This window comes from Lepisma saccharinum, chromosome 17 (assembly GCF_977018435.1).
Source record: "Lepisma saccharinum chromosome 17, izLepSacc3.1, whole genome shotgun sequence".
Taxonomy (NCBI): domain Eukaryota; kingdom Metazoa; phylum Arthropoda; class Insecta; order Zygentoma; family Lepismatidae; genus Lepisma; species Lepisma saccharinum.
In genome coordinates, this window is record NC_139245.1 from 10,270,357 (window position 1) to 10,287,176 (window position 16,820).

General features: G+C 36.9%; 1 protein-coding gene across 3 annotated transcripts in view; it reads left to right on the forward strand.

The window, feature by feature from the left end:
- Dhit (regulator of G protein signaling double hit) overlaps nucleotides 1-16,820 on the forward strand; it is a 358,490-nt gene that overhangs the window by 330,429 nt on the left and 11,241 nt on the right. For all 3 annotated transcript variants that reach the window (XM_083138912.1, XM_083138914.1, XM_083138913.1), the window contains 2 exons: nucleotides 12,226-12,287; nucleotides 16,012-16,178. In XM_083138912.1, coding sequence (XP_082995038.1) covers nucleotides 12,226-12,287; nucleotides 16,012-16,178 — 229 coding nt within the window. The remainder of the gene's footprint in view (nucleotides 1-12,225; nucleotides 12,288-16,011; nucleotides 16,179-16,820) is intronic.

Sequence of the window (16,820 nt, forward strand, 5' to 3'; positions counted from 1 at the left end):
TTGTATGGTTTTTGGCAACATGCAAATAGATATATATATATACTTTCTTTCTCATAGAAAGCTTTTTCTGGTAAACGGCCCTGTAAAATATTTGAACAGTTTAATTAAAGCAAAAAAAAAAAATATATGTAAATGCACATTTTTCTGTTTCTGATACTGCACCTACTGTAGAAATGTTTGTTGCGTGTGCTAATGAAACTATAATAATTTCAGTAACTTTTCTTCCAGTGAATATAAAACATTCTGGATGTTTTATATAATTGTAATTTCAAATATTCTTAAGAAAATTTGTAACTGAATTTTAGCGATTTTTTAATGATAGTTTGCAAAATATCAGTTGCCATGTTTATTTACAGTTTAATGATAATGACACTATTTATGGTTTAACATGATTAGTATTTTGTATATTTTTCATACGCAAAATCTTTGTTATATAAAGATTATTGAATTTTAAATTAAGGTAAATTTAAGTGTGTTTATAGTTTACATATTACATTTATTTTCGTATGAGCTTCACCCCATCAGTACATATAAATTTTCTTTCCTTCCTTTTCCTTTCTTAGAGCCTAATAAACACTATTAATGATTACGAGATTAATGTACTTTCACCAAAAGTGATTCTGATATTTACAAAATCTTTATGTAAGGTAAACCGGGGTATTAAGGACCACGGGGCATTAAGGACCGTGTGCTAGAATTTCGTAAAAAGCGCAAAGAAATGAGAAGCGGCAGGCGCACCAGCCGTGTGCACAGCCTGTGATCCTCTTTTGTTTGTGTAAATAGTACTCTGCGCACAAATGGCGTGTAAGCTGTGCAGTTAAGACCGGGAAACGGAACCAACCAAAAGGCAGACGCGCGAAAACGCCATAAAGAACTGCTGAGTGGCTGTATGAAGTTAAAAGCGCATCCTGGAACGTCTACTGCACTAACAGCTGCAGAAGAATCACAATTAGAGGAGTGCTTCATTCTATTTCCTCGGTGGGGTTTTGGAATGAACAAACAAGACTTTTGTGATGTAGTTCAAGATTATTGTGTTTCGAAAAAGAAGGACGTACCATTCAAAAGCGGACCGGTCCTTGATACCCCATTAGCTGGTCCTTATTACCCAGCCAGGGGTCAATTGGAACCATACAACGTACCTTATAATTCGTTCTTGTCTTTGCATTATATTCCTACTCGTTTGTGTTGTCATTAATGTAAACTAGAAAATATACATTCCAGAATGCATCCTGTTTGTGTTTTCTTGAACAGCTACTGGTGAATTTCTTCAATGAAATAGCAATTTGGTGGTCCTTAATACCCCGGTTTACCTTACATTCTTCTGTGAATTATTTATTTAAGGTTATTTAAATTAGTGATTTTTTTAAATAAAAATCACCTGATTTTAATCTGATTTAAAACAATCCACCTTGCGTAACACACTTTTGTTAATGCTTTTCAAGTATTCAGCCTATACCATCATACTCAAGTTTTTTTTTTTTTCATTTGTTAGCAGACATCACGAAGTGAATCATAATTCTATGAAATTAGTTCATAATGAATATTTTAATCCAATCTCAAGTCTATAACCTTAAATTTTGTGTGTAAAATGCCACACAAATTCCCTTATTAAACTTTATTAACGAAGATATTAGGTGAGTTGGTAGTTTATAGTACCCGTTTGTCTAGGCCGGAGACATAACAATTGATTCAAAGGGGCATATCGAAAATTTCCAGAGTTCGAAAGAGCACATGAAATGCTAGTTTCGAGCTACATAAATCATTTTAATCAGCCAGTGGCCAGTAAAGTAACTACACTCGGAGTAAACCTTACTTGACAGCAAGGTGGATTGTTAAAAATCAGATTGGTTTAAATCACGATTTAAATCACTTTATAGAATAATGTACATAAGGATTTTGTAGACATCAGAATCACTTGGTGAAAGTATATTAAACTCCTAATCCTTCAATGCTCTTTATTAGGGTCTAAGAATGGAAAATAAAGGAAACAAAATATATGTGCTGATGCTGTGAATCTCCTAGGAAAGGGAGCGTAAACTGTAAACACATTTACATTTTTCTTCATTTAAAATGCAATAATTTTTATAGGCAAAAATAGCAAACATTTGGTGTAGAGTAATATACAAAATACTAATCATGTTAAACCGGAAATAGTGTCATTACACTGGTCTACAAATTTTCATGAACTTTCTGCGTATGTATATTTTTCAGTCTTATTTTCATAATTTGGACCCGCTGAACACGAATATGACATTGGTTTTGCTGTAATATCAGTTTTTCGGATAATATGGGTCGTTTATTATTCCATATTCAAAGTGCAACGTGTAGCCTATATGTTATAGGTATTATGTAGAAAAACATAAAATTACAAACACAGTACAGTCTGTACCCAGTAAATTACATATATAATGAACAGTATAACAATGAAAAATAGCTAAAGCAATACAATGAAATGAACAGAATACATTAATATTACACATCAGTCCCTTAATTTAGTTCGCTTGTCTCTCCCAAATTCTGCCAAAAGAAATCAAGATGCGAATGAAGCATGTGTAATTTTACAGACATTCTACAGCTTAGTGCTCTATATCTATCAATTAGTGTCTTAGCTTGATCGTCAAGAGCTTCACTTCTGTTGTGGACAAAATATCCCTTCACCAAGTTGTGGAAGGCTTTCCAAGCATTTCTTTCCAGCTCGATCATATTTTGTTTAAGTTCATTACTATTTAGCTTGAAACATATCTGTGGTCCTGTAAAAATGCCACCCACAATTTTTGCCTCTGACAGATTAGGAATTCTTTTTATGTGCTGTAGAGCAGCTGACTCACTATCCAATGCTGTCACAAATTGTTTTGCCAACCTCCGTTTAATGTGCAGCGTTGGTAGGAGAATCTTCTCTCTGGGCACTTGAGCTGCGCTTATGACATTGTTTTCCTGGAATTAGCTCTGTTCTTTCAGGCCACACAGTTTTCTCGTACTGTCCCAGAGACAGAGAAAACAAGAATACTTTGTGACCCAAGAAGAAAACCAATTATTTTGAAATCACCACATAGGCTATGTCCCACTGGTGTTAATCATATTGGATATTCTCCAACATCAACTTCACACTTGAGTATCTTGCCTTCAAGTGGATGGAGTACGTGACTGGAATTGGTTCGTACTGAAAGCCCTATGCACTAAAGAGACCACTTATATCAGAACAGTAGCACAGCGACTCTTCCACACCAAGAAAAAAAGAAAAAGAAAACACGAAAACAGCTGGTGTCTCTTTCTGAATTTTGTTATTCTACAGGAAGGAAGTAGCAAGTTCCATTCCTTCAGCCGTGAAGCTAAAAGTTCAGACTTATTTTTTGGTAAATTCAGGTCTCGAATAAGGTCATCTAGCTCTTTCTGGTTCAGTAAATGAGGTTTCTTGCTATCCTCATCATCAGTAACACGGTCACCAGAACTGCCCAAATCACTACCTTCTTCCGCAAACGTGGTTTGGATTGGAGGCGATGGTATAGGAAGATCTTCACTGTCAGAAACAGGTGCTCGGGAGGATGGTTTCAAACCTTTACACGAGTTAAAATCAACAGCAACTGTGCTTCCATCTAGCGACTGTAAGAGTAAATACACCCATATTGCTGTAGCTAAGCCAGCAGTGCGAGAGAACAAAACATGCTAATATCTTTCAAAATGTTGATATTTCGACAAAATCTTTGCCGGATTCGTGTTTAGTGGGTCTAAATCTAAAAGAATTCATCACAAAACAATGATAAGCAAAATCTTGTTGACCAGTGTTATCATTAAACTGTAAATAAACATGACTTGTATTTTGCTGTCATTAAAAAAATTGCAAAAATTCAGCTACAAAGACTGTAAGAAACATTTTAAGTTACAATTGAAGACTAAAATTGGTAAACGCTGTAAGTGCCACAATAATTCAAACACCGTTTTCCACGTTAAACTGTGAAATGTGCAATGCTTTATAATGTGGTAAACGTGAAAAGTGGCTGTTCAAAGGGAGTGTAAAGAGGTCACTAGTGTAAACGTTCTTACGGGCTGATGTGCTGAACGATGCGATTTCCCAACACTTTCGCTTTTGGCACTTACAACGTTTACCACTTTTAGTCCTCAATTATATAGTACATCCAGAACGTTTTATTTTCCTGGAAAATAAGTTACTGGGATTATTAAAGTTTCATTGACACACTCGACAAACATTTCCATAGTAGGTTCATATGTACAGTATCAGAAACAGAAAAATGTATATTTACATATATTTCTTTTAATTTCCTGCAATGTTAACACCATCTTCTTTGACGGTATATCTTCTTTCTCATTGTTCTGTTGTCACTTATAATAACCTAAACCACACTAACAATATTCCCTACCCTACTACTACCTTCCAATAAACAAAAAAAATATATTATCAAAATACATTCAAGTTGGGTATACTTTTATTTGGGACACCGTGTAGTAATATCAGAATAACGATACACACAAATAATAGTGTTCTTCATAACAGTATTGGACCACTATTTTTGCTGTGTACTCAGATTGTGTTAGCACGTGCTCATATTAGTGTAGTTATAAGATACTTGACGCTATAATAGAGTTACTTGAATACTACACTATCATGTCGTTTTCTTCCTGGTCATCAGTCACTTGCGCTTGAAGTTCTGGTCTTCCAGTAAGAATCCAGAAGCACTAGTGAATTGTGTTGATATTGTACTCAGTTGTAAAGACTTATTAATCACATAACAACAAAAATATAGTAAACAATTTTTTTTATCCTACTGTTATAATTGAATAATATTTGGTTGATTGGGTAGAATTGTAAGCCTCGAAAATGTCTACAAAACCAGTATATGAATTATTAATAATAAACCACTACATTTAAAACAACACATTTTATCAATAATCACAATTTTCATATCAATTTCTTTCTCTGAGACCTCCAATAATGGCCTCAACCATCTATCTCCACCTACATTTCGGGTTTCCACGAAATCATGGGCTGAACACGCTATTTCATCTGGCCTATTCGCAAGATCATAGCAACATGTATCCGAGTTTCAGTACACGGGAGGATACATATCTTGAGACGTGGGATGGTTTCAAATTGCATCCTCCTCTTCCGTCTAAAACTTGAGGAGGAAAATTCGCCATCTAGAAGCAGTCACAAAGAGATACCAAGAACGTGTGGGATGAACCTACGATGTTACCAGTCAACTGTCATTTCACATCCGATGCACCTTATGTCAATTCCGATGTGATTTCCAGAAACCGAGCATATCATCAGAAATGTTTCGTAAGGCATCTCAAGATATTGGAGAGACTGTTCTACGCAGCTGGGAACTCGGGAAAAACTAACGTGGTAAATGCACCCCCCCCCCCACTTGAAGGTATAAAACGAAATGTTTCCGCCCCTACTTAGAACGATGCGATGTGATATCCACTTATACAATTATAGAGACCTCTCCCGGAAAAATCCTGCATGCGCTACTGATTATAAACGACTTATTCATTTTTAATGTACCGGGTGGCCAGAATTAAAGTTACCCAACTCAGAGCCCTCTGCAGCCTGTTTGAGGCATCGTAGAACTCTGAAATTTGGTGAATCCACTATGCAGACCATGGGGAAGAGGATGGCGATAAAAAAATAGTTCAATTTTCTGCCACCACTTTGAAATGTGGCGCTGTACTTTTGTTCAGCACTCACGTTAAGTGATTTAGCTGAGTTATTAATTAGAAAGACATTTGTTAGTGGCTAGAAGTTGCGAGAAAATAATCTCTCGTTTATTGCAAGATTGCAAGGTAAAGGCAAATCCATAACCAATTGGAGCAGTTTACGTCATTATTACAAATCATGGAAGTACGACGCCACATTTCAACCTGGTGGCGGAAAATTGAACTACTTTATTTTTTTATCGTCATCCTCTTCCCCATGGTCTGCATAGTGGATTCACCAAATTTCAGAGTTCTACGATGCCTCAAACAGGCTAGAGAGGGCTCTGAGTTGGGGAACTTTAATTCTGGCCACCCGGTATTTTCAACTAACTCACTCTCTTCGGTTTAAGAACCCGAAGGTTTATGGCTGCAGCAACACAAGCCTTCCATCTGTCCCTAAACTGGGCAAGATAAATCCAATCTTTTCCATCCTTACCTATTTCCATGACGCCCTTCTCAACGTTATCTCTCCATCTTCGTCTTGGCCTTCGTAGAGGTCTCTTACCATCATGTTTCCCGACAAGAATCCTGTAAACTCCTCTTTCCTCTCCCATTCGTGCCACATGGCCTGCCCACCTAAACCTTCTTGATTTAATCATTCTAATAATATCTGAACAGGAATACAAATTGTGCACACGTTCTCCACTCACCTGTCTCCTCATCCTTTTTAGGTCCAAATATTTTTCTAAGGATTTTATTATCAAATACTCTTAATTTATGTTCCTCTTTTAATGTAAGGAACTAAATTTTACATCCATATAATACTACAGGTAAATATACTGTTTTGTATATTTTAACATTTAGTTTCTTAAATGTTATACGAGAAGATAAATGTATTTTCCTATTTAATGTTTTTATTCATTCATTTTTCTCTATCCAGTGAGCAGCTTGATGTTTCGTATTATTAGCATTGCATTCACTTAATCTAATATCATCACCTGATTTCTTCTTCTTCTGCTAACCATTCCTTCCAGTACATCTTGATCACTTCCAGCATTGTTATTTTTTTACCAATTCTTTTTCCAAATTAACATTTTCTGCTTTATGAGTGCATTTCACACGCTTCACTCTTCGCCATAACCACACTTCTAACGTTCCATTTCCTCCCTTCTGCCTAGCGTCCAGATTTCTGCATCATAGCGTGTTACACTCCATACAATACCAGGATATTAAAAATTCATGATTTTTATTTTTTTAAAATCATATTTGATGATTTTTAATTTAGATCCGATTTTTTTAAAATACGCTTAAAATTGCTTGTCTTGTTTTTGCCACCATACGTATAGATATAATTTTTAAAATAGAAAAATGTTTTCTGGTAAACGGCCCTGTAAAATATTTGGACAGCTTTATTAAAGCAAATCAAAAATTATGTGTAAAAATATTTTTTTATGTTTCTGATACTGTATATTTGAACATGTTATGTAAATGTTTGTTGAGAGTTTTAATGAAACTATAATAATTTCAGTAACTTTTCTTCCGGTGGAGATAAAACAGTCTGAATGTACTATATAATTGTTACTTAATATATTTTTAGTCTTTGTAGATAAATTTTAGTGTTTTTTTTAATGATAGTTCGCAAAATATCAGCTGCCATGTTTGTTTACAGTTTAATGATAATGGCACTATTTACTTATTCTACACAAAATATTTGCTATTTTTGCCTATACAAATTATTGAATTTTAAATCAAGAGAAATTTAATTGTGTTTACAGTTTACATATTACATTTCCTTTCGTACCAGCCTCATCCCATCAGAACATTTCTTAGAGCCTAATAAACACCATTAAATAATTACAAGATTAATGTACTTTCACCAGAAGTGATTTTGATATCTACAAAATCCTTATGTACAGTGGTGGAAAAAAAGTTCTTCCCCATAAGACTTTAATGGCAGAAAATAATGCCGGAAAGGTAGGCAACACACATTGCACCTTTAGGTGATCGGGTGATTCTGTCTGTCTCAAGGAGCAACTCGTCTTTCATGCAATAGCCAACAGACACAGAAAATGTAGGAAAGTCACGTGACTTGTCAGGTGGAATGTTGTTCGTCATAAAATCGCCTTTTCTCAAGCCAGGTCACAGAACCGACAAGAGTTATAGCCTATGTCCGAAAATGATTCCCCTAAAACCGTTGAACGAAACGCTAAAATAATTCTTGCCTTAATTACAAAGGCTACTATACTATATGTGCCGCGGTAGCTCGGTCGTTAGGGAGTTTGATAACCATGCGAGAAATCTGAGTTCGATCCCCGACTGGGGATAATTGGAAATTTGTCCACCTGTTCAAGTGGCTCCGGCGCCCACCCAGCGTCGTATAAAGTGGGTACCTCTAGGAAATTAGGGGGTAAAGGCGGCCAGGGGCGTGGTGCTGATCACATTATCCCCACCTTCGGCCGTAACAAGAAAGTGTGCGACCCTAACTCCGCACCCCCTACACGCCTTCATGGCTTGGTGCAAAGCACAAGGTAGCACTTTGCTTTTTCATTTACTATACGTCCCGATTTTGTCGGAACAGAACTTTCTAATTTCTACGTGGACTTTCTTCCAAGTTCCGTAGGGATGTTAATAGGCTCCAGTTTTGCTTGACGCAATTCATCCATGTTATATTTCGTTATAAAAACAACGGCCGATATCCTGTGTGTGGTGGGGGGGGGGGCTATAATTCAAACATGTGAGGTGATACTTTTCTCACTACTCCATTCTCCGATTCTTCGTATCAGAAATAAATCTTAATTCCACACACTGAAAATGTAGCACTTCCTACATCTTAGCATGCAAATATCTAGCAGCAAAGTAATGTGTAGGCACATAGTGGTTCGGATACCACTTTAAACTGTAGGTGCATTCCCGATTAGTCTTACTGTGCATAAAGTGGACTTAAGACACCAAATCAACCAACCAACACAATCCCGTTATTGTCCAGATTATCGAAACCAGAAGCTTCGTCGCGAATAACATAAGCAGGAAGACAATGTGAAATTACCGAACAGAAACAGAACCTAAAACATAGAACGGCTAGATTGGATTAAATCGACGATACAGCGCGCGTTCTGAAATGAAGAAGAATACGAAAGTTGAAGGACCTCGATACACACACGTTTCCTCCCCTCAATGGGAAGATATCTTTCTTGCAGAGAAGCCTTTACGTAGGCCTTCAAGGCCACGACGAGAAAGTGTTCTACATGCAATGACGGGTCCAAAACACACGTCTAGTTTGATATGAAAGCTCCTTATTTCGTACGTCATTGATAAAAGGAGCACGGGCCTCGTCTGCTAACCCTAGTTTCGTACAGCAGAGGCCTGTTTGCCACCCTTTGGTTCAGTGACCTTCGCTCGTAGTTAGCAAGAGTGAATGACTCACCACATACCTGTTGCCTGTGAGCTTATACAAGAATAGATGTTTCGTTAGCGTCTGTAAGTATTGTTTCATCTGCAGTTATATCAGTTAACGTTCGAATTGTTTCCTAATGGTTACGTTATTTATAAATTAGTTCTCAAGAGTGAGCTTTCTATCTATTTGCACGGGGGGGGGGGGGGGGTATACAGGCTGCATGTATTATTTTTTCCTGAAACAAGAAATTCCAAGACAAAAAAAGAGTCGTAGAAGAGTAGTTAACAAAAAAGAAAGAAGAAAACGAAAATGTAAATGTTTAAATAAATTATTGTATAGATCGAGTGAATAATATTTTCTCACGGAGCCTCCTCCATGGCGTAATGATAACGTCGTCACCTCATAATCAAGGGATGCCGGGTTCGATACACGGTGGATGCACGTAGTAGTTCGTATGCCATTTTAAGCTGAAGGTCCAATCCAGATTAGCTTATCTGTGCAGAAAAACTAAAAAAGAAATTGTTACAGTGTAAGAAAATTTCATATTCAACCACATACAAAAGGGAATAATTTATTCCATGTTGGAGTTCACATCTATAGCATCTAACCAACACAATTACGAATCGCAACGTATTTTCTCAGATCCATTTTAATTATACGTGCATGATAAAATAACAGAAGTTGAGGAAAGAGAAAGCCAAGCGAAACACAAATGCCTTCTCCAGAATTTCAAATCTCGTTATGTAAGGATCTGGGTTCAAGTCTCGGGCAGACATGACTTTCTTGTTCTTGCTCTTTTATCTGCTTTATTTCATCATAAATCGTCGTTATGGTTTACCTACAGGGGAAGAATAATGACAATTGCCAATACAAAGCCAATAACGAACAGAACAACAACTCAATTAGGGAGATGTCAAGAAAGAAACAAGACTTTACAGTGTCTACGTCTCTCGGTTTCTCGAATTGAAAATTGCTCTCCCGTTCTCTGTCTCGGCTAGTTAAATATAGAAATCGAAAAAGTATGTGAAGATACATATATTTCATATATCCCGGTTTCGTAGGAGATTTCGTGAGAGATGAAATAAGTACTCTTCGATCATGTATATTTTTATTAGTTTTGTTACGTAATCACTTTTCTTCCTAGTCGCGGACGAGTGACCATTACAAGAAATTAATGACGAAATACTCAAACACCTGTGACAAGGACGGTACTCAAATCCGGGAACTTTGGTGATTAGATCGAAGGTTGACCACTTAATGAGCTTGCCCACCGAGTCTGCTTAATGTTGCTTGTGTCAGGTAATTCGAAATAACTGTCAATATCCCACATTCATTATCATTTGTTTCGTAATTTATCTTATTGATGTTATTAACCTGAAGTCGAAGAAATAGTTGAAAGGCAATAATGCAAGATTGAATATGTCTGATGTTACTTCGTGCCGAATAATGTGACGTGATATTATGATATGAATACATTAATAATATAATATGCCTAGTCATTCCATTGATTGACCCCCATTGCGCACAAAAAATATTGTAAAATGTCCACTCCTAACCGACCTCCATAGCGGAGTGGTTAGCACAGCGCGCTACGACAGCATGGGCCCCTGGTTCGAATCTCGGTTTGACCATGGGTGTTCTTGGTGAGTGTCCGTTAATCAATGTCATCATATCATCACTCATTACTCATCTTCATCGTCGCTATTTGCCAAACGTGAAAGGATAGCGACACTAAATATCAAGCATCCAATCAAATCGAACATCTTCACCGATTTAATTCTATACCGTACCAAAAGCCCACTTTATTACTGCATCTTGCTTCATTTTACAGCATCTCAATTGTTTTCCGATTCGAAAACACTTGGAATGTTGTTTTGTGCAGTTGATTGTGCATTGTTTCGTTGTTTGGATTGTTTAATTAACGTCGCATTAATTAGTTTTAGACCAATCGTGACAGAGGGAATCGAGAGCACAAAGGAAGGGGAAAAGACAAGTTAGAGACCACGGCTCTCTTTCAAGGTAGCATTCCTTGAACACGACTGAAGTGACTGCAGAATATTATGGATAAAATTTGTTTCGTTTTTTCCTTTTGATTTCTATTTCAGTTATTTTACTCAGCTCTTCTCCTGCCACTCGTGTTAATCGTGTCGGTGAGGAAGAATTATAAACTCGTGAAATGGACGATGTCACAAAAATCTATGCCTCTCCCACGGTTCGAACCTGTGACCACAAAATATTGTCTTATTTTTAAAATTTACGCCAAATATGGTTTCACTCGTCTCTTTCTCAAGGCGTTCCATTGCCTCTCCGATGGCGTAGTGGTAACGTCTTCGGCATGTAACCAAAGGCTTCCGAATTCAATACCAGATAGAGGAACATTTGGTTCGGATCCCACTTTAATCTGTAGGTCCAGTGCATAAACTGGACTTACACAATTAGCGTGTGGCCTGTGATGAGAACCATCATTTCAGTAAACCTTCTTGACAATAACTAGTATCACTCGAAAGAATATTTCCTTACGAGTAGATCTTGTTAAGAAACCAGTTGCTGAAATGTTCTTCTTGAGGCCACGTAGCACCCAGTTGTTTGTTCTGGCTGTATTTTTTTCTAAAATTTAAATCTTAAATTAATCCACCTTTGATACAATACACTTTAAACTAAAGGTTATTATTAAGAAAGAACTCGTCAACATGGCAGAAAGGCAATTAATTAAAGCTTGTTTACAATGTGGCCAGTAGAGAAGATCGGATTTTACGTCGATGGATTTATTTCTTTTATGACATTTCGTCATATCGTATGCTGTTTAAAAATGGTGCTTATGTTCATTTTTTAATAATGCAACAACACAGCTAGCGTTTGTAAACGAGACTCGCGCCATTCTAATGTGTTTATTGTTTCGTTTGAAAATACATCGGTAATATGTCTAGCTAACAATCCAAATATGCATTGAGTAGATATTATTCATATTTACCGGTAATTTTTTTTTAATTAATCCTATGATGAAAAAACGTATGCTTGTCACATAGGGAGCTTTCGCAAATGCTTTCTTTGATGTCGCCTCCGTGGTTGATTTAGTTTACAAGTTGTTTCTCAACCATTCTGACTTTGTGTTTACACATCTAATGACTTCCCATGCTGGTCATCATATAATATCTTCTTTTTTTATCTGTTTCCAGTCCAACACTAGAGGAGATGCGAAGCTGGGGACAATCGTTTGACAGCCTCATGAAAAATCCAGGTAAGGATTTTACCATATTACTGATTTGTTGTCCGTTACTGGTTGTATTTCATATTCTGTTCATGTACGTAGTTCAAATTACATTGTAGATGCATTATTCAACATGCAAAAATATGCCTTCCGATAGGCCAGTCACTGGTGATTGTATTAGACAAAGCTTGTGATTTGCAAAGATTTGCCAGTACCTTCCTCATCATTGGTTATTCTATTCAATGTTATTCTTTGTTGGTGTACAGTTACATATACTTGTAGATTGAACTGTCAACAACTTTCTCAGCGTATAGAAAACATCGGTATGAAAAATTTTTCATAGTGCTTTCCTCGTTAAGGCCTCATTTTGATGGTAAGTGCCCTCAAAAATGGCACTTCTATCCTGTATATATGCAGCCATGCATTACAGATTCACTGTTGCCACTGCCATATAGTTGTCTAACATAAAATGTATTAAATGCCATATTACATGGAAACATTTTCCATGCCGGTTCGGTTCTAAAACTGCTGATATCAGTGCTCGAAATGAGGGGGGGGGGGGGGGGTGGTATCCCCTGCTGGAAAAATATGCACAAAGCATTCCTATCCCCAGCAAGTCCCGAGGTTCGAGCAAACATCCCCTCACATAACAATTTCCACTTCAAGCGCTGACCACAGATAAGGGTATGTGTAAAAACAGATCTGGATCGAAGGCAAGAAACCGGTGCACTGACCTCCTGCTGAGAATGCCCATTCGCAAGAAGTTTTATAATAATCCGCTAAGAGGCGCTGAGAGGCACCACTCGCAATCTTGCTTCCACTTATACTGACAAACAGAACAAGAGATGGCACTGCTTACCCTTATCTGTGCGTTGCCTGACACAGAACACAAAGGCACTGGCGTGCGTAAGGGGGGGCTGATAGCCCCTCCAGAAATTTTGAGAAAATCAAAACTTTCAGCAGTAAAGAACTCTGGATTCCCCAGGCCTGGCATAGAACATGTGTTTATATTTGGGGCACTGTCGACTTTCTGTTCTCAGGAGGCTTATCACGTACCAAAACGAGTGCAGAAACTTCCCTAACACCCTGTCACAGTCTTTATTTCCGCGAAAAACCATATCAACCGTACTTCTTCGTCATCTCACAAAACGTGTGTGCCTTCGCCTCCACCCAGTGTTGAATAGTGATGTCACAGAGGGGGGATTTCCATGAAGTGTCACTTTGCTGACTCAGTTGCAACACAGGTGGTCCAGTAATGACAAGAGCATGACATTTCGTGCAGTATGCGGGTTCTCTCCTCACAATGTACCCAGTAACCTCCAACGACACGAAACCAGGATGCATCACATAAATATAGAAGACAATGAGAATGGATTCCAAGAATCTCATACCAGTCCACGCCTTAGTTCATTTCATGCAGTTCATTTCTCGTCTTCATCTAAAAGAAAATAAATTGCAGTATCTTCAGGTGCAACATGGGCTAGCCCATCTAAATTTGCAATTATGAAACAGTTAATGAAACTTGGGTAAAAATATTAAATTCGAAATGAAGATTCTTCCATTGTTCACTATCTCAATTAATCCATAACTATAAACACCTGCAGAGTAATACAGCTGAACAATGATTTTTTCTATATTTTTGTCAAGTACTCAAAACTTTATCTTTCCATCTTAATGATTGTTAACCTAAAAATACAAGTTATTATTGTAATAACATGTTTTTTGTTCTGTATGTGGCCAATCAAAAATGACAAATGTTGGTAAATTACAACGTTTGGAATATGTATAAATTTAATGAACATTACAGACCTTTTACCGAGGGTGAAGAAAAAGTTGAAGGATTGGTGCAAAAGCGAATTTCAAAAGGCGGGCAGTTTTTATCAGAGGATAGCTAATTTCAATAGAATCAGGACCTGGTTTACAAAAGTTCAAGTAGAAGGAATGTGATAGTATTACTAAATCGTATTAGGTAAGGTCATACAACTACTAAAAGTCATTTACAAAAGATTTGGATTGCACAAGACCCTAACTGTACATATGGCAATAAGGAAGATATACACCATATTATATTCGAATGTAATAGATACATACGAGAAAGGGAGACATTCTACAAAACACTTATATTCTGTGCAATTCCTCTTCCTCAGTATTTGGAATCTTTGATTTGTGAACCTAACTTTACAGTTGGATATATATTGTTATCTTTTTTTAGAAAATGTGTCATAGCAATTTAGTAAGAATGTTTTTATTAATAGTGTGTTATTTAATAACAATGTACACAAAGTAAAAGAGAAATATTTATGTTTATGTGCAGTACATAGATATGGGAAAAACTGCTAATATCGGTAATCCCAAATAAAAGTACATATTTTTTACGTATTTAGAGTAATACAGATTTTCATTATGTACTGCATATATGTTTGAGGGGCAAATATTCAAAATGTGATTTTTCGAAAAGTTCGTTGATTTTTGTATGTATGTAACAGAACCATCACATTATTTATACTTAATATTGATTTAAGCAGTTAAAATGACAGCAAAAATCAAGTCACAGTGAGTACTTTGTTCTTCACTTTTGTCATATTTCGCAAATAATCCTGTCTAATTCTAAGAATAGCGACTGCAGGTTTCAGATAAATGGCCTGATGGACTTTCCAAGAAATTCACTTCGAACTTATAAAATAGCACACGAATGAAGGAAATGACAGAAGACTAACAAAATTATTATTACATATTTTAATATATTTAAGTATGCCAGTGATTTATTCTACATATTTATGTACACATATTTTTTTTATTTTTGGCTACACAAAAGTACTGCCCGGAGATATTGCTCATCTTTAAGGATCTCACTATGCTATAACTGCTTGAATTCAGGGTAAACCTTCTGTATAATAATATTCAACACATTTTTTTAAACAACATGGTTTGTAAAATTCAATCACAGAATTCTTCACCCAGGCAGGTACAACATTGAGTAATTCAAAATTCATTTTAAAAATTTAATGTTTGTCCTAAAAGAGTTTTGAAGCAATAAATAAAAAGTTGTAAGCGTGGTGTATCTGTAAATTTGTTATGTTTTGTGTATGTGTGTGTAGAAATCGTCAGTATTGTGTTTTCATTTACAGTTACACATGAACTAATTAACTAATTTGTGATTATGCAAATAATGATTGTTAATTTGAAATGAGCAGTTGATACCATATTATGATTCTAATTTATAAAGATAGTTTCCATAGTGAAAAAATCTTATTCATCTAGTTTTGGTACGCTTTTCTATCGATTAACTATAATAAACGTTTAGAATGAGGTTGTACTATGAGCAAGTTGTATCTCTTCTCTATTTTATTGTAATATACGTACATACATTTTGTACAGTGATTTTATTTGAATGGAGGCAGTTATCCCATCATCAAAATTACATGTAGAACATTGTAAACATATTAGAAATGCATGAGGTTTGTTCTGCTTATTTTATTTATTGATCTTGTGAGGGAAAGAGACAGACTATATAGACTAATATTATACAAATTTCAAAGGTAATTAGAAATAGAGGTTTTATAGTCCTTCTCGTTGACCTGTGACGTAGCAGTGTGCACGTGAGTACAGTAGCCAATAGACGAGTGTTCATGTAATGGCAGCCTGTTCTTGAACTACGATTTTGGTACAGCACATTTCTTTAGCACTTCATGCTTGATTGTGGTTTATTATTTCTTGAACATGCTTTGAATTTTCTTTTCTCTTGTTTCCACAGCGGGGCGGAAGGTCTTTCGTGACTTCCTGAAATGCGAGTACAGCGAGGAAAACATCTTGTTCTGGCAAGCGTGCGAGGAGCTTAAGAAGGAGCAGAACCCGGATGTGGTGGAAGAAAAAGCGAGACTCATATACGAAGATTACATTTCCATCCTGTCTCCGAAAGAGGTACGAATGCTAGAGAAACAGGCTCAGGTTTTGACGGTAAATCATGGTGATTAACGAATAACAATAAACAGTGTAGCAAACTTCACTAACTTCTTCCCAGGCGGGGCTCAACTGGTTAGTAGAGACCCATTGCATCTTAAGGTGAGGAGCTACAGTTACGCACCATAGGCCTCCCCAATGGCGCAGTGGTAGCGTCTCGCTTTGTAATCAAGGGGTCCCGGGTTCGATACCCGGTGGAGGTGCATAATGGTTCGGATCCCACTTTAAACTGTAGGTCCCGTCCCGATTAGCCTTACTGTGCATAAAGTGGACTTAAAACACCAAATCAATCAGTTGCGCACCATGTCTGCATTAATTTCAATATCGTCGGTATGGGCTCTGCTACAGTAGAAGAGGTGAGACAAGAAACTCTCCCACCGATGTTCTGGATCGGAAACGCGGCAAGCGCCTGCGCGAACTTCCCCTATCGTGCACACAGGCAGGGTTGCCGAACGTCTTAATGTTGTGTGAGCACCAAGAAACAATGCGATCGACTTGCCTGTCTTCATTTAAAGTGTGTGTTTGTTTTGTGTGCAGTGTACTTGCTAGCATGGAAGCTTGCAGTTCAGAGAAAGCAAGTAAACTCGGTGGACGGAAAGTAAT